The sequence below is a fragment of the Pinus tabuliformis genome, chromosome 4_2, assembly GCF_031772625.1.
Source record: "Pinus tabuliformis cultivar Carrire ecotype Pingquan chromosome 4_2, CPIR1, whole genome shotgun sequence".
NCBI classification, from domain to species: domain Eukaryota; kingdom Viridiplantae; phylum Streptophyta; class Pinopsida; order Pinales; family Pinaceae; genus Pinus; species Pinus tabuliformis.
In genome coordinates, this window is record NC_142304.1 from 377,964,623 (window position 1) to 377,981,654 (window position 17,032).

The 17,032-nt window shown below is 35.5% G+C and overlaps 1 protein-coding gene across 1 annotated transcript; it reads right to left on the reverse strand.

Moving 5' to 3' along the window:
- Nucleotides 1-2,066: 2,066 nt before the first annotated feature.
- On the reverse strand, nt 2,067-5,453 carry LOC149169511 (uncharacterized). The gene is made up of 6 exons (XM_089427112.1): nt 4,681-5,453; nt 4,423-4,499; nt 4,281-4,338; nt 4,098-4,170; nt 3,073-3,142; nt 2,067-2,986 (listed from the first exon to the last, which is right to left on the reverse strand). The coding sequence occupies exons 1-6, from the start codon at nt 4,913-4,915 to the stop codon at nt 2,168-2,170; spliced, it is 1,332 nt and encodes a 443-aa protein (XP_089283238.1). The 5' UTR covers nt 4,916-5,453; the 3' UTR covers nt 2,067-2,167.
- Nucleotides 5,454-17,032: the final 11,579 nt, after the last annotated feature.

Genomic DNA, 17,032 nt, shown 5'->3' on the forward strand with positions numbered 1-17,032 from the left:
ATAAATATTTCAATATAGAACTTAAATAAATTGTTTGAATATCCATATTAACTAATTAGAGGAAAATGTGTAACTTATTCAATTTTTAATATAAAATATTAATAATAATAAATATTCAAAAATACAATTTAAACAATGAAAAATTACACATGGTTTATATAGAGAAACAAAAAAACTACTATAGATCTATTTTAATGAGGGTTATATCAATTATTAAAAGGGATTAAATCTCTTGGTGTGTAAATTTTTTTTAAGTTTTGCATTCTTAAAAGAAGTTTGCATACAATGAAATTTGATATAGTTTTATGAATTTTTAATTTTAACAACGAAAAATATGTACCATGAAATAAGTCTTTTGATGTTTATTGGGTATTGATGTCTATTGGCATTACCAATCATTTAATTTATATGACACCACTAATTACCCACTATTTAATCTATATCATTGCACTAGTTATTATTCTCTCTTAACTTTTATTCTCAAACTTTGAAAATATCTACATCAAATATTTTTTTTTAAAGTACACAGAATTTATCTTAATCAAATATTGAAATAATATATGAAAAATGTGTTTTTATCTTTTTATTTATCTTTGGATATGCTAATTAAAAACAAAGACAAATCAATTATTTAATCGCAATGGACAATTGAAAGAAAAAATATATATAATAATTATAACTTATTTTCAAATTTTTAGAACAATATTATAGAATAACTTCTTCTTTTTCTTCATTTTTAAATTTTAACAATAAAAGATATGTATCATGAAATAAGTCTTTTGATGTTTAGTGGGTATTGATGTCTATCAATCATATAATTTATATGACAGCACTAATTACCAACTATTTAATTTATATCATTGCACTAGTTATTATTCTCTCTTAACTTGTATTCTCAAACTTCCTCCTCCTATATCTATATATATATAATGAAAACAAAATTATTATTTGAATAAATTATATAGTTAGATATTTGTATTCTCTATTTGTAATTGTTATAAGCTTAGATCTATCTTAACTGGGGAATTACTCACTTGCTCTAGATATGGAGTTAAGATGGATCTAGCTGGTTTAATTCTCCCTTTAAATAGGTTATCTTCCATATGAATACCATGAGTAATACCATAGGTTCTCATAAATCTGGAGCTCAAAAACTACTCAATAAAAATTAATAATAAAATAGAATTTTTATTTTAACTTAGAATTATTTTTATTTTATTTTAATAAAGTTAAAATGTTTACATTACATTAAAATTTCTTTTTTTCTTCTATATATTTTGACCAAGTCAAAATGTTTACAAAATAAAACATGACATTACAACATTTATTCTCTTCCCTAATAAAAAGAAAAACACCTCTACAAACAATAAGTTACACTTTTCTTATAACAATATATAAAATACTTTTATGCATTACTAATAAAATCTCACTCTTATATACATATTTTTTATATTTCAAACTATTTTTAATTTTTCTAATTATTTAATCCTAATACTCCAACGCTTTTGCAAAACGTTGAATTAAAGATCTATCCCAACCCAACAAAAAAAACACAATCTTACTGAATGTAGTGAAAAAAAAGAAAAACAATAAAAGAACTTTTAAAAAGTAGCATTCTCGCTTGTAAAATGATAGGTTGCATAGCAACAAATTAGGCATCTCCTTTTCCCTATGAAATCTGATGTCCGAGAATTCTGTTTGCCGCTATTTATGCAGATCTCAGAATTTGGTATCAGTATTTTGTTTATTCCAATCTATGCTATCTTTCCTGATTCCATGTTTCCACCTCTATTTTTATCATAATACCGAGAAATGAAATTTGCTGTCCTGAAAAATACCATCATGAAAAGACAAGCTAAATATTGGACTGCTACTTACTTCGTTGCAGAAGCCAAACCCAATACTCACACTCATAATTCATACGTTATCCATCAATAATACACTTATTATTATTATCATTATTCCCTTGGAATTGCCTCTCGACAATGAAATCCTTAGATCCTGACTGAGATTTCAGCTTTCCATCGCATACTAGATTATCAGACCTATAAAGAAATGCAGGTACTAACATAAATTTATTCTATATTACTGCTCTGGTTGAATTAAAGAAAAGCCTCGACAATATGTACAGAATCGGCGAAGCCAGGGATATTGATACAACATTTCTTCACCTGCCCCAACCATATGTATTCAAATCCAGCTGTGGGGGGGCACCCTGATCTCCTCTCATATTCAGATCCAACCCTTGAACAACCTTTCTGCGTTTAACCAACATAGAAGGGGGGCAAGGATCATAGTTTTTAAAGAGACCTTGTTCATGGCCACTCAGGCAGGCATGGAGAAAATGGGCATTAGGAGGCTGAACAAGCATGGGTAATCTTTCTTCTGGCAGAGAAATTCTTGAAGCAGTCCTTTCAACAGTGGGCTCCATACTCGTTTCATCCATGATTGGCAAAGAATTCCCATTTTGAGGATGCTGATCCTGGCCTGCCTCAATCAGCTTCATGGTATCACTGGCCAGTAATCTGTTATGGGAATTGGAGTCCCACATTGAATTGGTCACTGAACAGACATTGAATTCCCTTGTTTGAGGTAATTCATGCTCTGAATCTGTTTTGTAAAGACACCCATTGCTGTCATTGAAACCTGGTTCCTGTAGCTTGTTGCAGTTGTGAACACTAACTTCATTGTGCCAGATAGAGGAGTCATTATCACAGAAGAAGGCTCTAGATCTGTCCCTGTCATATTGGACCTCGTCTTGTGTGGGCATGTCCATCAATGAAGAAGAAGCAGACGATCTAGAGAAGCTTGCAGTTTCGTTGCAGTCAGTAGCAACATTTGAGACCATCTCAACAAGCTCGGCTGATTCAGCACCAAGTCTTGCAGGAGTGGAAGTTTGGTATATCAATGCTTGTTGTGCTTTCTCTAATATTGCATTTAAATATTTACCTTGGGCTTCGATTCTCAATTGCAGGCATCTTTGAACCTAAGTACCATTTCCAACGAATAAATCTCAAAGTTCCATTTAAAAAAAACTGTGAGACATAAGTTTCAATTTTGGTTTCTACATACCTCAAGCTGTTCATGTAATCTTTTCTGTACTTCTACTTGAGCATTTAAGGCATCTGTAATATGCATTCCCCTGGCAAGAAAACATAGAAGAGTATTGTTTTAACAGCTAACATAAATTTATCTATTGAACTTCATGATAGATCAACAGAATCAGAGATTCAAGTTTATGCACCTTTAAAGTTCAAATATTTTTGTAAATTTAAACTAAGTTTTCATTTTTTATAAAATACAGAAGAAATAACATAAATCTAAATGAAAATCCAACTCTAACTTACAAAAATTAAAGATCATACTGAATTGGCCGTCAAAACTAATCATATGTTAGATTAATATGTTTGAGAATTGTAAGTTTGAGACATTTTTGAGATAAATGAAATCAAAATGCTAAACTTATTTTTATCTTTAATGTTGGTTAATTTGTATGTTTTCCAGTGGAGCATATATTTAGTAGATATGACTATAATTACCATGGAGTTTTATATACTTATTTATTTTTAATATTTACATATCAAATCAAAAAATTTATAATATTTTACCTAAAACTTTTACATATGAAATATTTACTTACTTTTAATTTTTACACATCTATTCTAATTAAGAATCTTATAATATTTTACATAGCACTGGTACATATTTTTTAAAAAATTACATTGTATACTACATTTTCTCAGCTAAAAATAAAGCATCTAGCTTACATTATATACTGCATCTGGGTCTTCCCACCAGAAATAGAGCACCTGGCTTATTTTTAATATTTACACATCTAATCAAGTATCTCATAAAATTTTACTTTTAACACTTTTACATATTTTAAACAAAATTACACTGTATACTACATTTTCTCTCAGTTAAAAATAGAGCACCTACCTTATATTACATTTTCTCAGTTAAAAATAGATCACCCAGCTTACATTACATACTGCATCTTCGTCTTCCCCACCAGAAATAGAGCACCTGGCTTTTCTCATTGCAATAATAAATTATGATACAAAACACTGTACCTTACTTGGAAAGTTGGGACTCACTCTTTTTGGTTTGTTCGTATGTTGCTGTCTCGGCCTTTGATGTTTGGGTCCTTACTGCAATCTGAGCTGACCCCTGCATAAAATTTTCAGAAGAAAATGGTTGTAAAACTGGCCTGGACAGTGGTTAACAAAACTTCAGAAAATTCATCAAAAATTCATAAACAATTTGTAGGCTATTCTTACCATCTTTATTTGTGTCCGAGTTGCTTTCCTTGCAAGACTGCTTGCCAAGCCTGTATTTCTGCGGAGACCATAAAGAAATCAATGCTTTCAATTTTGATCTGCATGAAATGGGTGTTCTGAAATAAGGGTATAATGGCTATACCTGGAGATGACTTTTCAAATGGTACAGTGTTAGACCCTTAACGCCCATAACTCTCAACACTGACTTAGGAGTGGCCTCTGGGACCATAACAAAGTAAATAAAACACATGAGCAGATGAAACTTTCTGAGATGTATGGCTGGCTTAATCTAACCAGACAAAACCTTTGAAAAACGTTGTAACTAAAAGTCTCAAAATTCTATAAATTTTGCCAATTACTGTTTGAGCATAATGATCTGAACATTAAAAGATGTACTTACTATCTGGCCCTCCCAGCTGAGATACAGCATCAACAAATCTTTCATGGAGCTCTGGTGTCCACTTGAGGCGAGGTTTGGGATCAGTGGACACAACAACTCCCAGTTCATTTTGACCAATAGTTCCAGCAGAAAGCCCTCTTTGATGATCACGCTGTGATAGTGGGAGCTGCCCACGGTGCAATCCCATTGCCAATCCATGGTTGGAAAAATCTATTTGATGCATTCTGGGCAGCATTGAAAGCAATATATGCAGAGACCCAAATTCATGAATTAGCTGTCTCCCACTTTGCCTCCATCATTCATTGATCAAACCTCCGAAATTTAAAAGCCCAGCTGGTCATACATACTACCAGTCAATTTTTTTTTCTGAGGACAGATTACAGACAATTCAATCCATTGAAAGACCTGAGAAAAGCACAGCATCAGATGCCATGGGCAATCTATATACGGCCAAAGTAAAAGCAAGGTAATTGCTACTTCATAATTTAATTCCTTCTTGGCCAAAAATGGAAGCGAGGGAGCATCTCTTTTCAGACAAGAGCAGCCATATGAGTTGCACCCACAGTGTGTAAAGACGGCGACATCACGTCACGAGCAGCCTTTCGTTGCCGTACTAAACGAATATCATGAGAAAAGCAAAAAACGAAAGAGAGGAGCACAGAGCTAACTGGGCTTCGACAGATGCGGGGTGTCAAAAGCAAATAGAACCATTGGTGAAACCCAAGTGTACTTGCTCGAACTGATTGATGAGAATAAAAATAAACGAGCGTACTTGTTGAACTGATTGATGAGAATGAGAATAACGAGATCGACTTAAGGCTGGTTAGGGTTAAGGTTAGGGTTTGGGTTTGGTTTTGACAAGGAATGTCTTCCAGAGAATGAGAATAACAAAGATCGGCTCAGGGTTGAGTTGGGTTTGGTTTCGAAAACGGAATTCTTCCATTTATCAATAATATTTTACTGTAGATAGAATTTGAATTATGATAAAACTCCAATATAGAAATTTTTTATGAGTTTCATCTCAAATTTTTATGTGGTAAAAGAAATACACAGCCAGCACGCACACTCAACGTCGTCATTCACTTTCACATTTCACACTCCATGAAAGTGAGGAAGGAATCAATCGAGCTTATATGAATCCATTGGTTATCTTCCTTCTAGATCGAATCCAATTTCGACATTATTTCTTTTTACTGTGAAACTCATGAAAATTATTAACAATATGATTTATTATGAAACTTAACTTAGCCATTTACTTTTAGAATTTATGAAAATAAGTTATTAACACTGATTTATTATGAAATTTAAGTTAGCTATTTACTTTTAGAATTTATGAAAGTAAGTAAGATAAGAATTTATTTATTTTTAATATTGTTTATTAACAATACGATTTATTGTAAAAATCTACAATTACAAATAATGTATTATAATTTACTACGAAACTCAATCTGGTCATTTATATTCACTTTCAGATTCTATAAAAGCTTGTGAAGAAGAAAGCAAACAAGAAAGAATGAATCTGTTATTGATGCTTTCTTCTAAATAGAATCCAAATTATAACTTATCTTGTTAGGTGGTAACGTGGCTTTATCTTAAATTTGTGGTGGTGGTCATTGGAAACACAACAATGTGTCTTAAGACACCACCACTTCTCTAGATATTCCATGATGCTAGTAGAAAGCTTATCAACAATATAACTGAGTGTGAAAATCTACAATTAAGAACAATGTAATATGATTTACTATAAAACTCAACCTAGTCATTTACTTTCAGACTCTATGAAAATGAGTGAAAAAGAAAGCAATCAACAAAGAATGAATAGATTAGTCACTCTTTCTTCTAAATTTAATTCAATTGGTCTCTTCTAAATGGAATCCAACTTTATAGTGGATAGTTTATCAACAAATATGATTTACTGTGAAAATCTACAATTAAGAACAATGTAATATGATTTACTATAAAACTAAACCGGGTCATTCACTTTCAGACTCTATGAAAGTGAGTGAAAATGAAAGCAATCAACAAACTTATGAATAGATTACTCACTCTTTCTTGTGAATATAATCCAATTGCTCTCTTCTAAAGCGAATCCAATTTTGTAGTAGATAGCTTATTAACAATATGACTTACTATGAAAATCTACAGTGAAAAACAATGTAATATGATTTACTATGAAACACAACCTAGTGATTCACTTTCACAGAGTCTATGAAAGTGAGTGAAAAAGAAAGCAATCAAGAAATAATGAATAGATTACTCACTCTTTCTTCTAAATCTAATCCAATTACTCTCTTCTAAATCAAATCCAACTTTATAGTTGATAGTTTATCAACAATATGACTTACTGTAAAAATCTACAATGTAATAACAATGTAATATGATTTACTGAAAAACAATGTAATATGATTTACTGAGAAACACAACCTAGTCATTCACTTTCAGACTCTATGAAAGTGAGTGGAAAAGGAAAAACAATCAATCAAGAAAGAATAAATTACTCACTCTTTCTTCTAAATCTAATAGAATTGTTTTCTTTTAAATCAAATCCAACTTTATAATAAATAGTTTATTAACAATATAACTTACTGTGAAAATCTACAGTTAAAAGCAATGTAATATGTTTTTTTTATGAAAACAAAATGAATAAATTACTCGCTCTTTTTTAATCTAATCTAATTACTCTCTTCTAAATTAAATCCAATTTTATAGTAAATTGCTTATCAACCCCATAACTTATTATTATTTTCGCACCAAAAATGATGAAAAAAAAAATCTATAATACACAATAGGACTTATTGTGAAAATCTACAGTTAAGAACAATGCTATTATTTTTTTACAAATCTACATTTAAGAACAATGTTATTATCTTTTACACAGAAAACGATGCTGAGAAATATCTATATCAAATGTAAACCAGTGACAGCATATCCATATGTCTATTTTTTTACAAATCTACATTTAAGAACAATGTTATTATTTTTTACACAGAAAACGATGCTGAGAAATATATGAAATGTAAAACCAGTGACAGCATATCCATATGTCGTTTTCTAGGGTTGCTCAACCAAAGCCAGGCTTTACGTATTATAATAAGAATGCGATGGGATGGATCCATGACTGATAGTTCAGGGAGGGTTCTGAGATAGCATCGACCTAAAAAATTTGATGGGCTTCTGATTGAGATGGCTTGAAACCGACATTATGAATGTGGGATTATTTTTGTTGTCCACTTCCTCACGACTCGCCTTCTTTGGCGGGGATTCGTCATGTGGGGAGCTCAAATGCACATGCTGTGTTCTCGAGGTTGCTTACAACTGTGGGAGGCGGCTACTAGACATTTGTCTTTCCTTTTATTTTACAGATTAAAAAATTTGCAGGTAAGAGGAGAAGTTATTGTCATGATTGCGTGAGCATGGATTTGTCTATGCGTGCTTCGTGTTTTGGAACTCTGCATATGTTGGAGTATCTTCTGCAGGAATGATTGAAGGACAGATCATCGATTACTCTGCACATGGAGTTGGGACCTACCTCTTATTAATTTAATAAAATTTAAGAGTAAGACAATGTTAGAGGGGTCAAATACTTACGCTTGATAATGCACAGCATGCGTTTCCTCTTAAAAAAATTGCTTCAACTACTCTCCTCATGTATTTCATTGCCGTTGACGTTCTTGCCCAATGAGGAGTCCTTTCTTAATTTTAATTAAATAACAAATCTATTGTTTTTCCCTTTTAACTCTACCCTCAATTTATTTAGGTCAAACTATAGGACAATCCTACATATATATACATATTTTTCAATCTTAAAGCTAAATATGACAACTCTGCCAACTCTGCCCTCAATTTAGGTCAAACTATAAGACAATTCTACCTATATACACATTTTTTCAACCCTAGGGGTAAAGATTGTCATATTCATATATATTATATATATTCATGAGATCAAATTAGGGCTATACTTTTCAATATAATTATTGACTTCCCTTAATGAAAAACAAAGCATCCATATTGTCTTTCCAATATGAAAGGCAAAGGACCAGTAAGGAAATATGAGTCTTAATAGAAATATATATGTATGATGTAATGTTTAATGATTATTTTGAATTTATAAGTTTAAATTAATCATCGATTGATGTAATATACAATGATTATTTTAAATTTGTATTTTAATTTAATCAATCATTTTAGTTATATATATGATTGAAATAAATGTTTTTATAAATAATAGTTTAAAATTTAGATATTATAGTGTATATGTTTTTATAGTTCATAAAAAATAGTACACTACTTAGAGGTATTATTTATTGGTTAGAGATATTATTTATTTAGTATATTTTAATTTCAACATTTTATTGAAATGGGTTTTTTTGCAATTAATTATTTGAAATTTAGATATTATAGTGTATATGTCTTTATGGTTGATAAAAAAATTGTGTATTTGTTAGAGTTTTTATTGAGTTGTGTGTTCATATCAAGTAAGGATTTAGGTTTAAGGTATGTTTGGGCATTGGATTTAATAATTTTGTTCAACTTATGGTGCTTAGATCATTGATGATGTTAGCATTGAAATAAATGTTTTTATAAATAATAGTTTAAAATTTAGATATTATAGTGTATATGTTTTTATAGTTCATAAAAAATAGTACACTACTTAGAGGTATTATTTATTGGTTAGAGAGATTATTTATTTAGTATATTTTAATTTTAACATTTTATTGAAATGGGTTTTTTTGCAATTATTTATTTGAAATTTAGATATTATAGTGTATATGTTTTTATGGTTGATAAAAAAATTGTGTATTTGTTAGAGTTTTTATTGAGTTGTGTGTTCATATCAAGTAAGGAGTTTAAGGTATGTTTTGGCATTGGATTTAATAATTTTGTTCAACTTATGGTGCTTAGATCATTGATGATGTTAGCAAGTGCAAAAATATCAGTAGGTTGCAAATTTATAGTGATTTGATGCCCAAAATTAAGAGATGTATGAGAATTAGCAAATTCAAGATATTACCTTTTGTCCTTTAGCTATACAATTAAAAAATAATAAACCATAGTTTGAACTAATAACTTTAATTCACATGTACAAAGAACACAATATTGCACATGGTACTTTATTCAAACAAGGTCTCACTTTATCCAAACAAGGTATACTACAAGGCCCTAGGTTTCTACTATTGGAATATGTTCTTCATTGTGTTCTTCATGGTGTCTCAATTAAAGACTTGATATTTGATCAAGCAAGTACTTAGATATTTAGTGGTTGGTTGAGGATTATTTATTATTGGTACTTTCGATCTTTTAATCATTTTTCGAGAAGATTTTAACTATCACTAAAAAATTCAATGGATTAGTGTGTCTTGAAGTGTAGGAATAAAAATGGCAGGCAGATAGATAATGGAAAAAAAATTGGACTTGGAGAGTTATTAGTTAATCCATTTTTAGTTGTATTTTGTGCTTAGGAACATGAAGAATGTATTTTATGTTCTCCCTTGAATATTCTTAAAATTGAATAAACCTCTAAGCCAATAATATTGACAAAACTAAAATTAAATCCATCAACAATGAACTTGAAGCCTTCATAGTTTTCCAATAATTGAAAATTTTATCCAAGGTAATAAGGAACATGATATTAGTTATTGATGACTCCTCCTTATTCATTAATTCCATGTGATGGAAGGGAGGCAATGCATCACTAGCTTTATCTAGACTGATTTTCAAAGCCAAAGCTCCATTCCATCATTTTGAGCAAGCCAATTTCCAACATGTTTACAAATCAAAAAACTAAAAAGGATATGTGATGGGAAATGTAATAGTATCAGTTAGTGAAGGATGATTAACAAAAATGGATCAAAAGAGGACCTTTGAGCACCTAGATTTTGTCCCATGATGTGATAGATGACCAAGTATGTGAGAAGGGAGAGCGGTTGAACTCCATCTAGCCTCCCTTTCCATTGATTATTAAAGTCGTTAATCTCATGGAGGGGAATTTTGTCCTGCCACTTTTCCATTACATGCCATGAGAGGTGTCCACCTTAATTCCCTCCTCAAGTGTGGTCCTAGCATCTTCCATTATATCGATGAAATCTAAGATATCTACTCACCTTGCAGTTAGCCTAGTAATTGCAAAGATTAGTGGGGCACTTGTAAATAATTTTCACCATAGTTGAGAGACAATCCTTAACCTCATCTCCTATGGAGCCTAGTCCACCTAGTTATTTTCTCATCCACTTGTGGCTAGTTCTCCTAGCCTAATGTCCTTCATCTCAACTCCCTCTTATATCATCCTCCTCACAAACTATAGTGTGGAGTCATATTTATTCCCTTCCACTGACAGCATAGATACCCATGATTTTAATTACATGAATAAAACAATGTTTATACAGTTGAGGGATTCATCCTATTGAGAAGCCAAGTGTATAGAGTTTAATACTTGATTCATCTTCTTGATAATTACTTGTGAATGTTAAATATTTTATTATTACTCCCTATGGTCTTCATCTAGAAATTATACAAATGTTTAGTCTTTCAAGAAAACTCAAGAGACAAGAGACACCAAAATCAAACTCCAAGTCAAGGAAAAATCCAATAAAGGGGAAAGCCCAATGATCCTTCTCTTATAAGACAATGTTTCTATGCCTCACAAGACACTAGATCTTGTAGAATTTTTTGCGCGCACTCTCAACTCTCCTCTGCAGCGATTAGGTCAGGGATCGCTGCGTGGTCTGTGCTGCCGCCATGGGTGCGCCAGGGGGCGGGGAGCCCTCTCCCCCCCCTCCAAACTCTTCTGCAGATGCATTTCGTAACCTCCTGTCTCAGAAAGGGAAAAAATGTCCAACACCTGAAGTCCCAACGTTCATAAAAAAACTTGAAGAAATACCAGAGATTGCTCTGCCTGAAGAACAACCGATCAAAATAGCTCTTTCCTTGGCTAACAGAGGTTTGGTCGGGCAATTTATGGGTCGATCGCCATCGAAAAAATTGACAGATGAATGGGTTCAACGAAATTGGAAGCCTCTGCTGACAAACAACGTGATCTGTTATGCTGTCGATAGAGGATTTTTCATTTTCGAATTCACTACCAAGGAAGATCGTGACCTGTTGTTCAGAAATGGTCCGTATTTCATGGGAAATCAAGGCCTTTTCCTAAACAAATGGACCCCTGACTTTGACCCTTCAGTCGATGTCCCAAAGGAGGTTCCTGTTTGGGTCCGGCTCCCCAACCTGCCAATCCACTACTGGAGCTACCAATCCCTGCAAAATATTGGAAACGGGCTGGGTCGATTCATTGACAAAGCTGACAATAGGGGCCAATACACTTGCGCAAGAATCTGCGTGGAAGTTGACTTGGAAGCTAGTATGCCGGAAGTCGTTAAACTTACAGTTGGAGATTGGCATCACTTCTAGAAATTGGACTACGAGCAACTGCCCTTTAAGTGCAGAATCTGTCACGAGCATGGTCACTTCCAACGAAACTGTCCTAAAGCCCCATCAAGGGACAAGGTGGAAGAAGAAGGATGGAAAGAGATAAAAAAGGGCAAGGTAGTCTCAAAGCCTTCTGAACAGACAAAATCTGGAACAATGGGGAAACCCCAGTCCAATTCTCAGACCAAACCAATCACAAAAGAAGCCCCCCCCCAGTTGAAAAGGTGAATGTAACAGAGAATCACGAAGAAACTGAAGACCACTCGAATAAACTGAAAGAAACCGTAGAAAAATCAACTGTTCCTCTAGCAGCTGCTGATCAAAGGGGAACCGAAGGTACTGAGGAGCACATCAGTCTAGCCTCTGACTCAGGGGAAGAGTCAGAAGAGAGAGACACCGAATCAGATGGCTCGCAAATCACTCCTATCAAGTCGGCTAGGGGTCGGAAATCCAAGAAGAAACAGAGAGAGGAGAAAACTTATCTGGACGTCCTACAAGGCTCCCAGAAAACTCTCAAAGGAATGATGAACACCAGATCCGGGTGCAAGCAGAGCAGGGCTCCAAAAGGAGCCACCACCTCCCAAGTCAGTAAATAATGAAGTACGTCTCCTGGAACTGTAGAGGGTTAGGCAGCAGACTGAAAGAATAAGCCCTGAAAGACATTGTTAGGATGCATTCGCTTGAAATCCTTCTCATCCAGGAGACAAAGATGGAGGATAATCTGCTCCTCCAAACTAGTAAGACATTCTGGCGTAAAGGTCCTGGAAGAGCTGTCAGTGCTAGGGGCGCCTCTAGCGGGCTTGCCTCCTTCTGGGACAACTCCAAATATGAATTGATTCAAGAAGAAAACTTTCTCATTGGATTTTCATCCAGCTCCTCCACAAAGACTCTGGTCAACAAGTAAGTATGTTCAATCTTTATGCTCCAGTCCTTCCAGCGGAGAAAATTTTTTGCTAGGATTCGCTTCAGTCCTTTCTTTTATTACACAACCCAGAAAATATCATTATTGCAGGTGATCTGAATGTTACTCTAGCCATTGATGAGAAAAAGGGGGGTTCCCTAGTAAGGGATCCAGCTAGAGAATGGGTGGAAGGCATAATGCTAGACTGGGATCTTGAGGATATCAAGCCTTCTGCTGGGAAATATACCTGTACTAACAAAAGATTAGGGCCCAACCACATAGCTACTCGTCTGGACAGCTTCCTTGTCCAATCCTCTTTCCTTACTTGTGGTCTAACAACCTCTTCTAAAATCCTTCCAAACTGCACTTCTGATCATAAACCTATTAGCCTCGAGCTCTCCCTTGATGGAAACCTTGGTCCAATTCTTTTTAGATTCAGTCCTTTGTGGATTCAGCAAGATGGTTTCCATGAAGTGGTTTCAGAAGCTTGGAATCGGCAGATCCTGGATCCCCATTCTATGTGTGGGAAGAAAAATTGAGGGGCCTTAAAAGAAGACTCAAGGAGTGGGATAAAACTCTGAAAACACCCACTGCCAAGAGAAAAGAATCCTTAGAAAACCTTGCTGCCCATCAATCTGCAATGGAGAATTCTGTTGTTTCTCAAAGTCTGCTTCAAAGAGAAGTTGAGTTGCAAAAATCTCTCCATAGAGCTAGTAGGGAAGAAGAGGAGTACTGGAGACAAAAATCCAGAAACTTATGGTTGAAGGCCGGCGACAAGAATACCAGTTTCTTCCATAAGCAAGCCAAAGCTCGCAAGCAATTCAAATCTATTTCAGAAATTCGCTCCCATGATGCTATGGTCAAAGATTATGAAGGCATCAAAAGAGCTACTTTCACCTTCTTCAAAGAGCTTTATACGGCTCCTGAAAACCCTCCTATAGACTCCTAAGCCTACCCTTTTGATCTAATTCCTCATTTTGTTCATGATTCTGTTAATTCTATGCTGACTGCTCCGATCAGCATGGATGAGCTCAAGAAGGCTTTGGACTGCATGGAGCCGGATAAAGCTCCTGGGCCTGATGGGTTCAATGCAAGATTTTTTTAGACTTGCTCATCTATAATTAATAAAGACCTTCTGAGAATGGTCAGGAAGTCTCAATCATGTTCCAAGATCGGAGGCAGCACCAACTTGGCCTTCCTTGCCCTGATTCCGAAAGAGAAAGGAGCTTCTGGTTTTGGTAGATTTCGGCCTATTTCACTGTGTAACACAAGTTATAAACTGATCACCAAAACAATAGCCAACTGTCTCAAGAATGTTTTGCCGAACATCGTTCTGGAAAATCAAGGAGGTTTCATCAAAGGGAGAAAGATTTTGGACAATATTGTGCTGGTGCAAGAAGCAGTTCATTCAAGTTGCCACCGAAAAGAGAAAGGAATGGTGATAAAGCTCGATTTGGCAAATGCCTTTGACAAGGTGAAACATGATTTCCACTTTGCTGTTATGAAGAAACTGGGCTTCTCTATAACCTTCATAAATTGGGTGAAAGCCTGCATCGCCTCCCCTTGGATTGCGCCACTGGTTAATGGCCGATCAACAAAGTTCTTCAATGCCTCAAGGGGCTTAAGACAAGGTTGCCTACTATCCCCGCTCCTCTACGCTATTCAAGCCTCTGTTCTTAGCTTCCAACTTGACTGCTGTCAACAAATCCAATCTCTGCCAGGCCTCAGAATGGTTCCCAATGTTAAAGACATTAACTGTGCCCAATTTGCCAATGATACTCTGTTGCTTGGAGGAGCGAGCATAAATTCTGCAAGATCCTTTAAGAAGGAGTTGGACGTCTACAAGGAGGTCTCAGGCAGCAAGATAAACTATCTAAAAAGCACTATCTTCGGCTGGAACTACTCGGTCAAGGAATTGGCTGATATTTCCAGGCTCTTAGAGAAGAAAGGAATTCAGACCTGGGAGTTTTTTAAATATCTAGGGATTCCAATCTTCAAATCCATTCCTAAAGTTGCCCACTGGATGCCCCTGCTTGACAAACTAAAACTTAGAATTCAAGCTTAGGGAGCCTCTTGGCTAAACAATGCTGGGAAGGTTATCCTGATGAAATCTATTCTCATAAGTTTGCCTCTTTATCAACATTCCATTCTGCTTGCTCCCAAAACCTTCCTCAGTAAAATGGACAGTCTGTTGACAAGATTCCTCTGGGAAGGGGGGGAAAATAATGAAAAAGGACTTCATTTAGTTAAATGGGACACTATTAAAAAGCCTATTCTGGAAGGAGGTCTTCAATTAAGAGATCTGGGTGCCCAGAATCTCTCCCTGGGCTCCAAAATTATGTGGAATATTGTTGCTGGAAAGGCTAGCTAGAGTAAGAGAGTACTGTGGAAGAAATACTTCAATGGACAACGGCTAAGGTGTTTGGACCAGCCCCTAAAAACCATTAAAGGTTCTCCAATCTTCAAACTCTGTCTTTCTGCTATGGATCATTTCAGTCATAACCTTTACTGGATACCAGGTAATGAAAAAAAAATCAGAATTTGGGATGATTCGATCCTTGGTGAATAGCCTCTGAACCATGTTGAAGGCCTGGCAAACATTAAAATCTGGCTACAGTCAAACAACCTGAATACCCTGTGGGACATCTCAACTTGGACGGATGATATTGGAAGACGATGGGACAGTTGGTACCTGGGAGAGATTCCCCAAAGGCTGCAGGTTGAAGCATCGTTACTTTTAGATAAGCTCCAAGGAAAATCTCCGACCAAAGCAACAACTAAGGACAAAAGAGGGTGGGGCTCCCTCACTGGCAATTTCTCAGTCTCTGAAGGTTACAAAAGTATGACATTGATTCCTAATGTCTTTCTTGACCCTACTCAATGGAGATTTATGTGGGCCTTTCCTTCGCTTCCCAAAATTGACTTCTTCTTCTGGACGTTAGCTCATAACAGCATTCTCACTAGAGATATTCTGAGAAAACGTGGAATGGAAGGGCCTTCCAGATGCCCTCTGTGTGTGTCAGAGGAAGAGTCTACTAACCATCTGTTGTTTCTTTTCCCTTTTGCCCGTGATGTCTGGAGGGGGGTCCTGAGGTCAGGGGCTGACAAAGTTGAGCTTCCTGGTAATATTCCAAACCTGCTTCACAACTGGGCCAATTTATCTCCGTTCGGTCTCTCTAAAAAATGCCTCCTCAAGACAGCCTGGATATGGATCCCTAAATTCACCTGCTGGAAGCTGTGGTTGGAGAGGAACAATAGGCTGTTCAGGGATGAAAAATGTACTCCTGGAAAAATTATCACTAAAATCCAAGCTTTATTGGGAGAGACTTTGGATACCAAACCTGCAATAAGGAATGAAGCAGCTTTGGACAGTGAGGAGGAGCTTTGGCTCAAAGATCTTGTTCCAAATCATGTTTTCAAGCCCTTGCCCCCTGCAATTTCCCATGCTAATTGGGAAATCCGCCTGGAAGAACAGGAGTTTATCAAATGGCGCTCTGCATTGGATGAACACTGCCTCTTCTTCGACGGGGCCTCTAAAGGCAACCCCGGAGCTGCGGGTGGGGGTGGGGTTCTTCTGAATCCGGATGGATCAACTGAGTTTCGGTACCAATGGGGGTTGGGCATCGAATCTAATAACAAAGCTGAAGCTCTGGCTCTGTGGCAAGGGCTTAATCTGGCTATCAAAAGGAACTTTCTGACTCTGTCGGTCTTTGGAGACTCCAGGCTGATCATCCAAGCGTTGAACCTCAACTCAAATCCTTCGCAGATTCACTTAGTTTCCATTTTCAAGAAAATCAGGTTTACTCTGGCCCAGTTCTGAAAAATATCCCTTTTCCATATTCTGAGGCACCTGAACACTCAAGCTGACCTTGAAGCCAATCTGGGCTCTACCCGTTGCAGAAGATCCCTGTTAGTCAACTCTGATGAGTCTAATTGCATCATTCCTTAATCTCCTAATGGTCAACCTATTCACAAAATTGCTTTCAAAAACCAGTCTTGTAAGTTCGATCCATTTCATGCAGTCAAAGG

What these genes read in the sequence shown, in the direction of transcription:
- LOC149169511 (XM_089427112.1), bottom strand. Translation starts at nt 4,915, where the DNA reads ATGCTGCCCAGAATGCATCAAATAGATTTTTCCAACCATGGATTGGCA. An exon ending in CTCGGACACAAATAAAGATG is followed by an intron (nt 4,171 to 4,280) that starts GTAAGAATAGCC and finishes AATTTTATGCAG; the next exon opens with GGGTCAGCTCAGATTGCAGT. An exon ending in ATACGAACAAACCAAAAAGA is followed by an intron (nt 3,143 to 4,097) that starts GTGAGTCCCAAC and finishes TTTTCTTGCCAG; the next exon opens with GGGAATGCATATTACAGATG.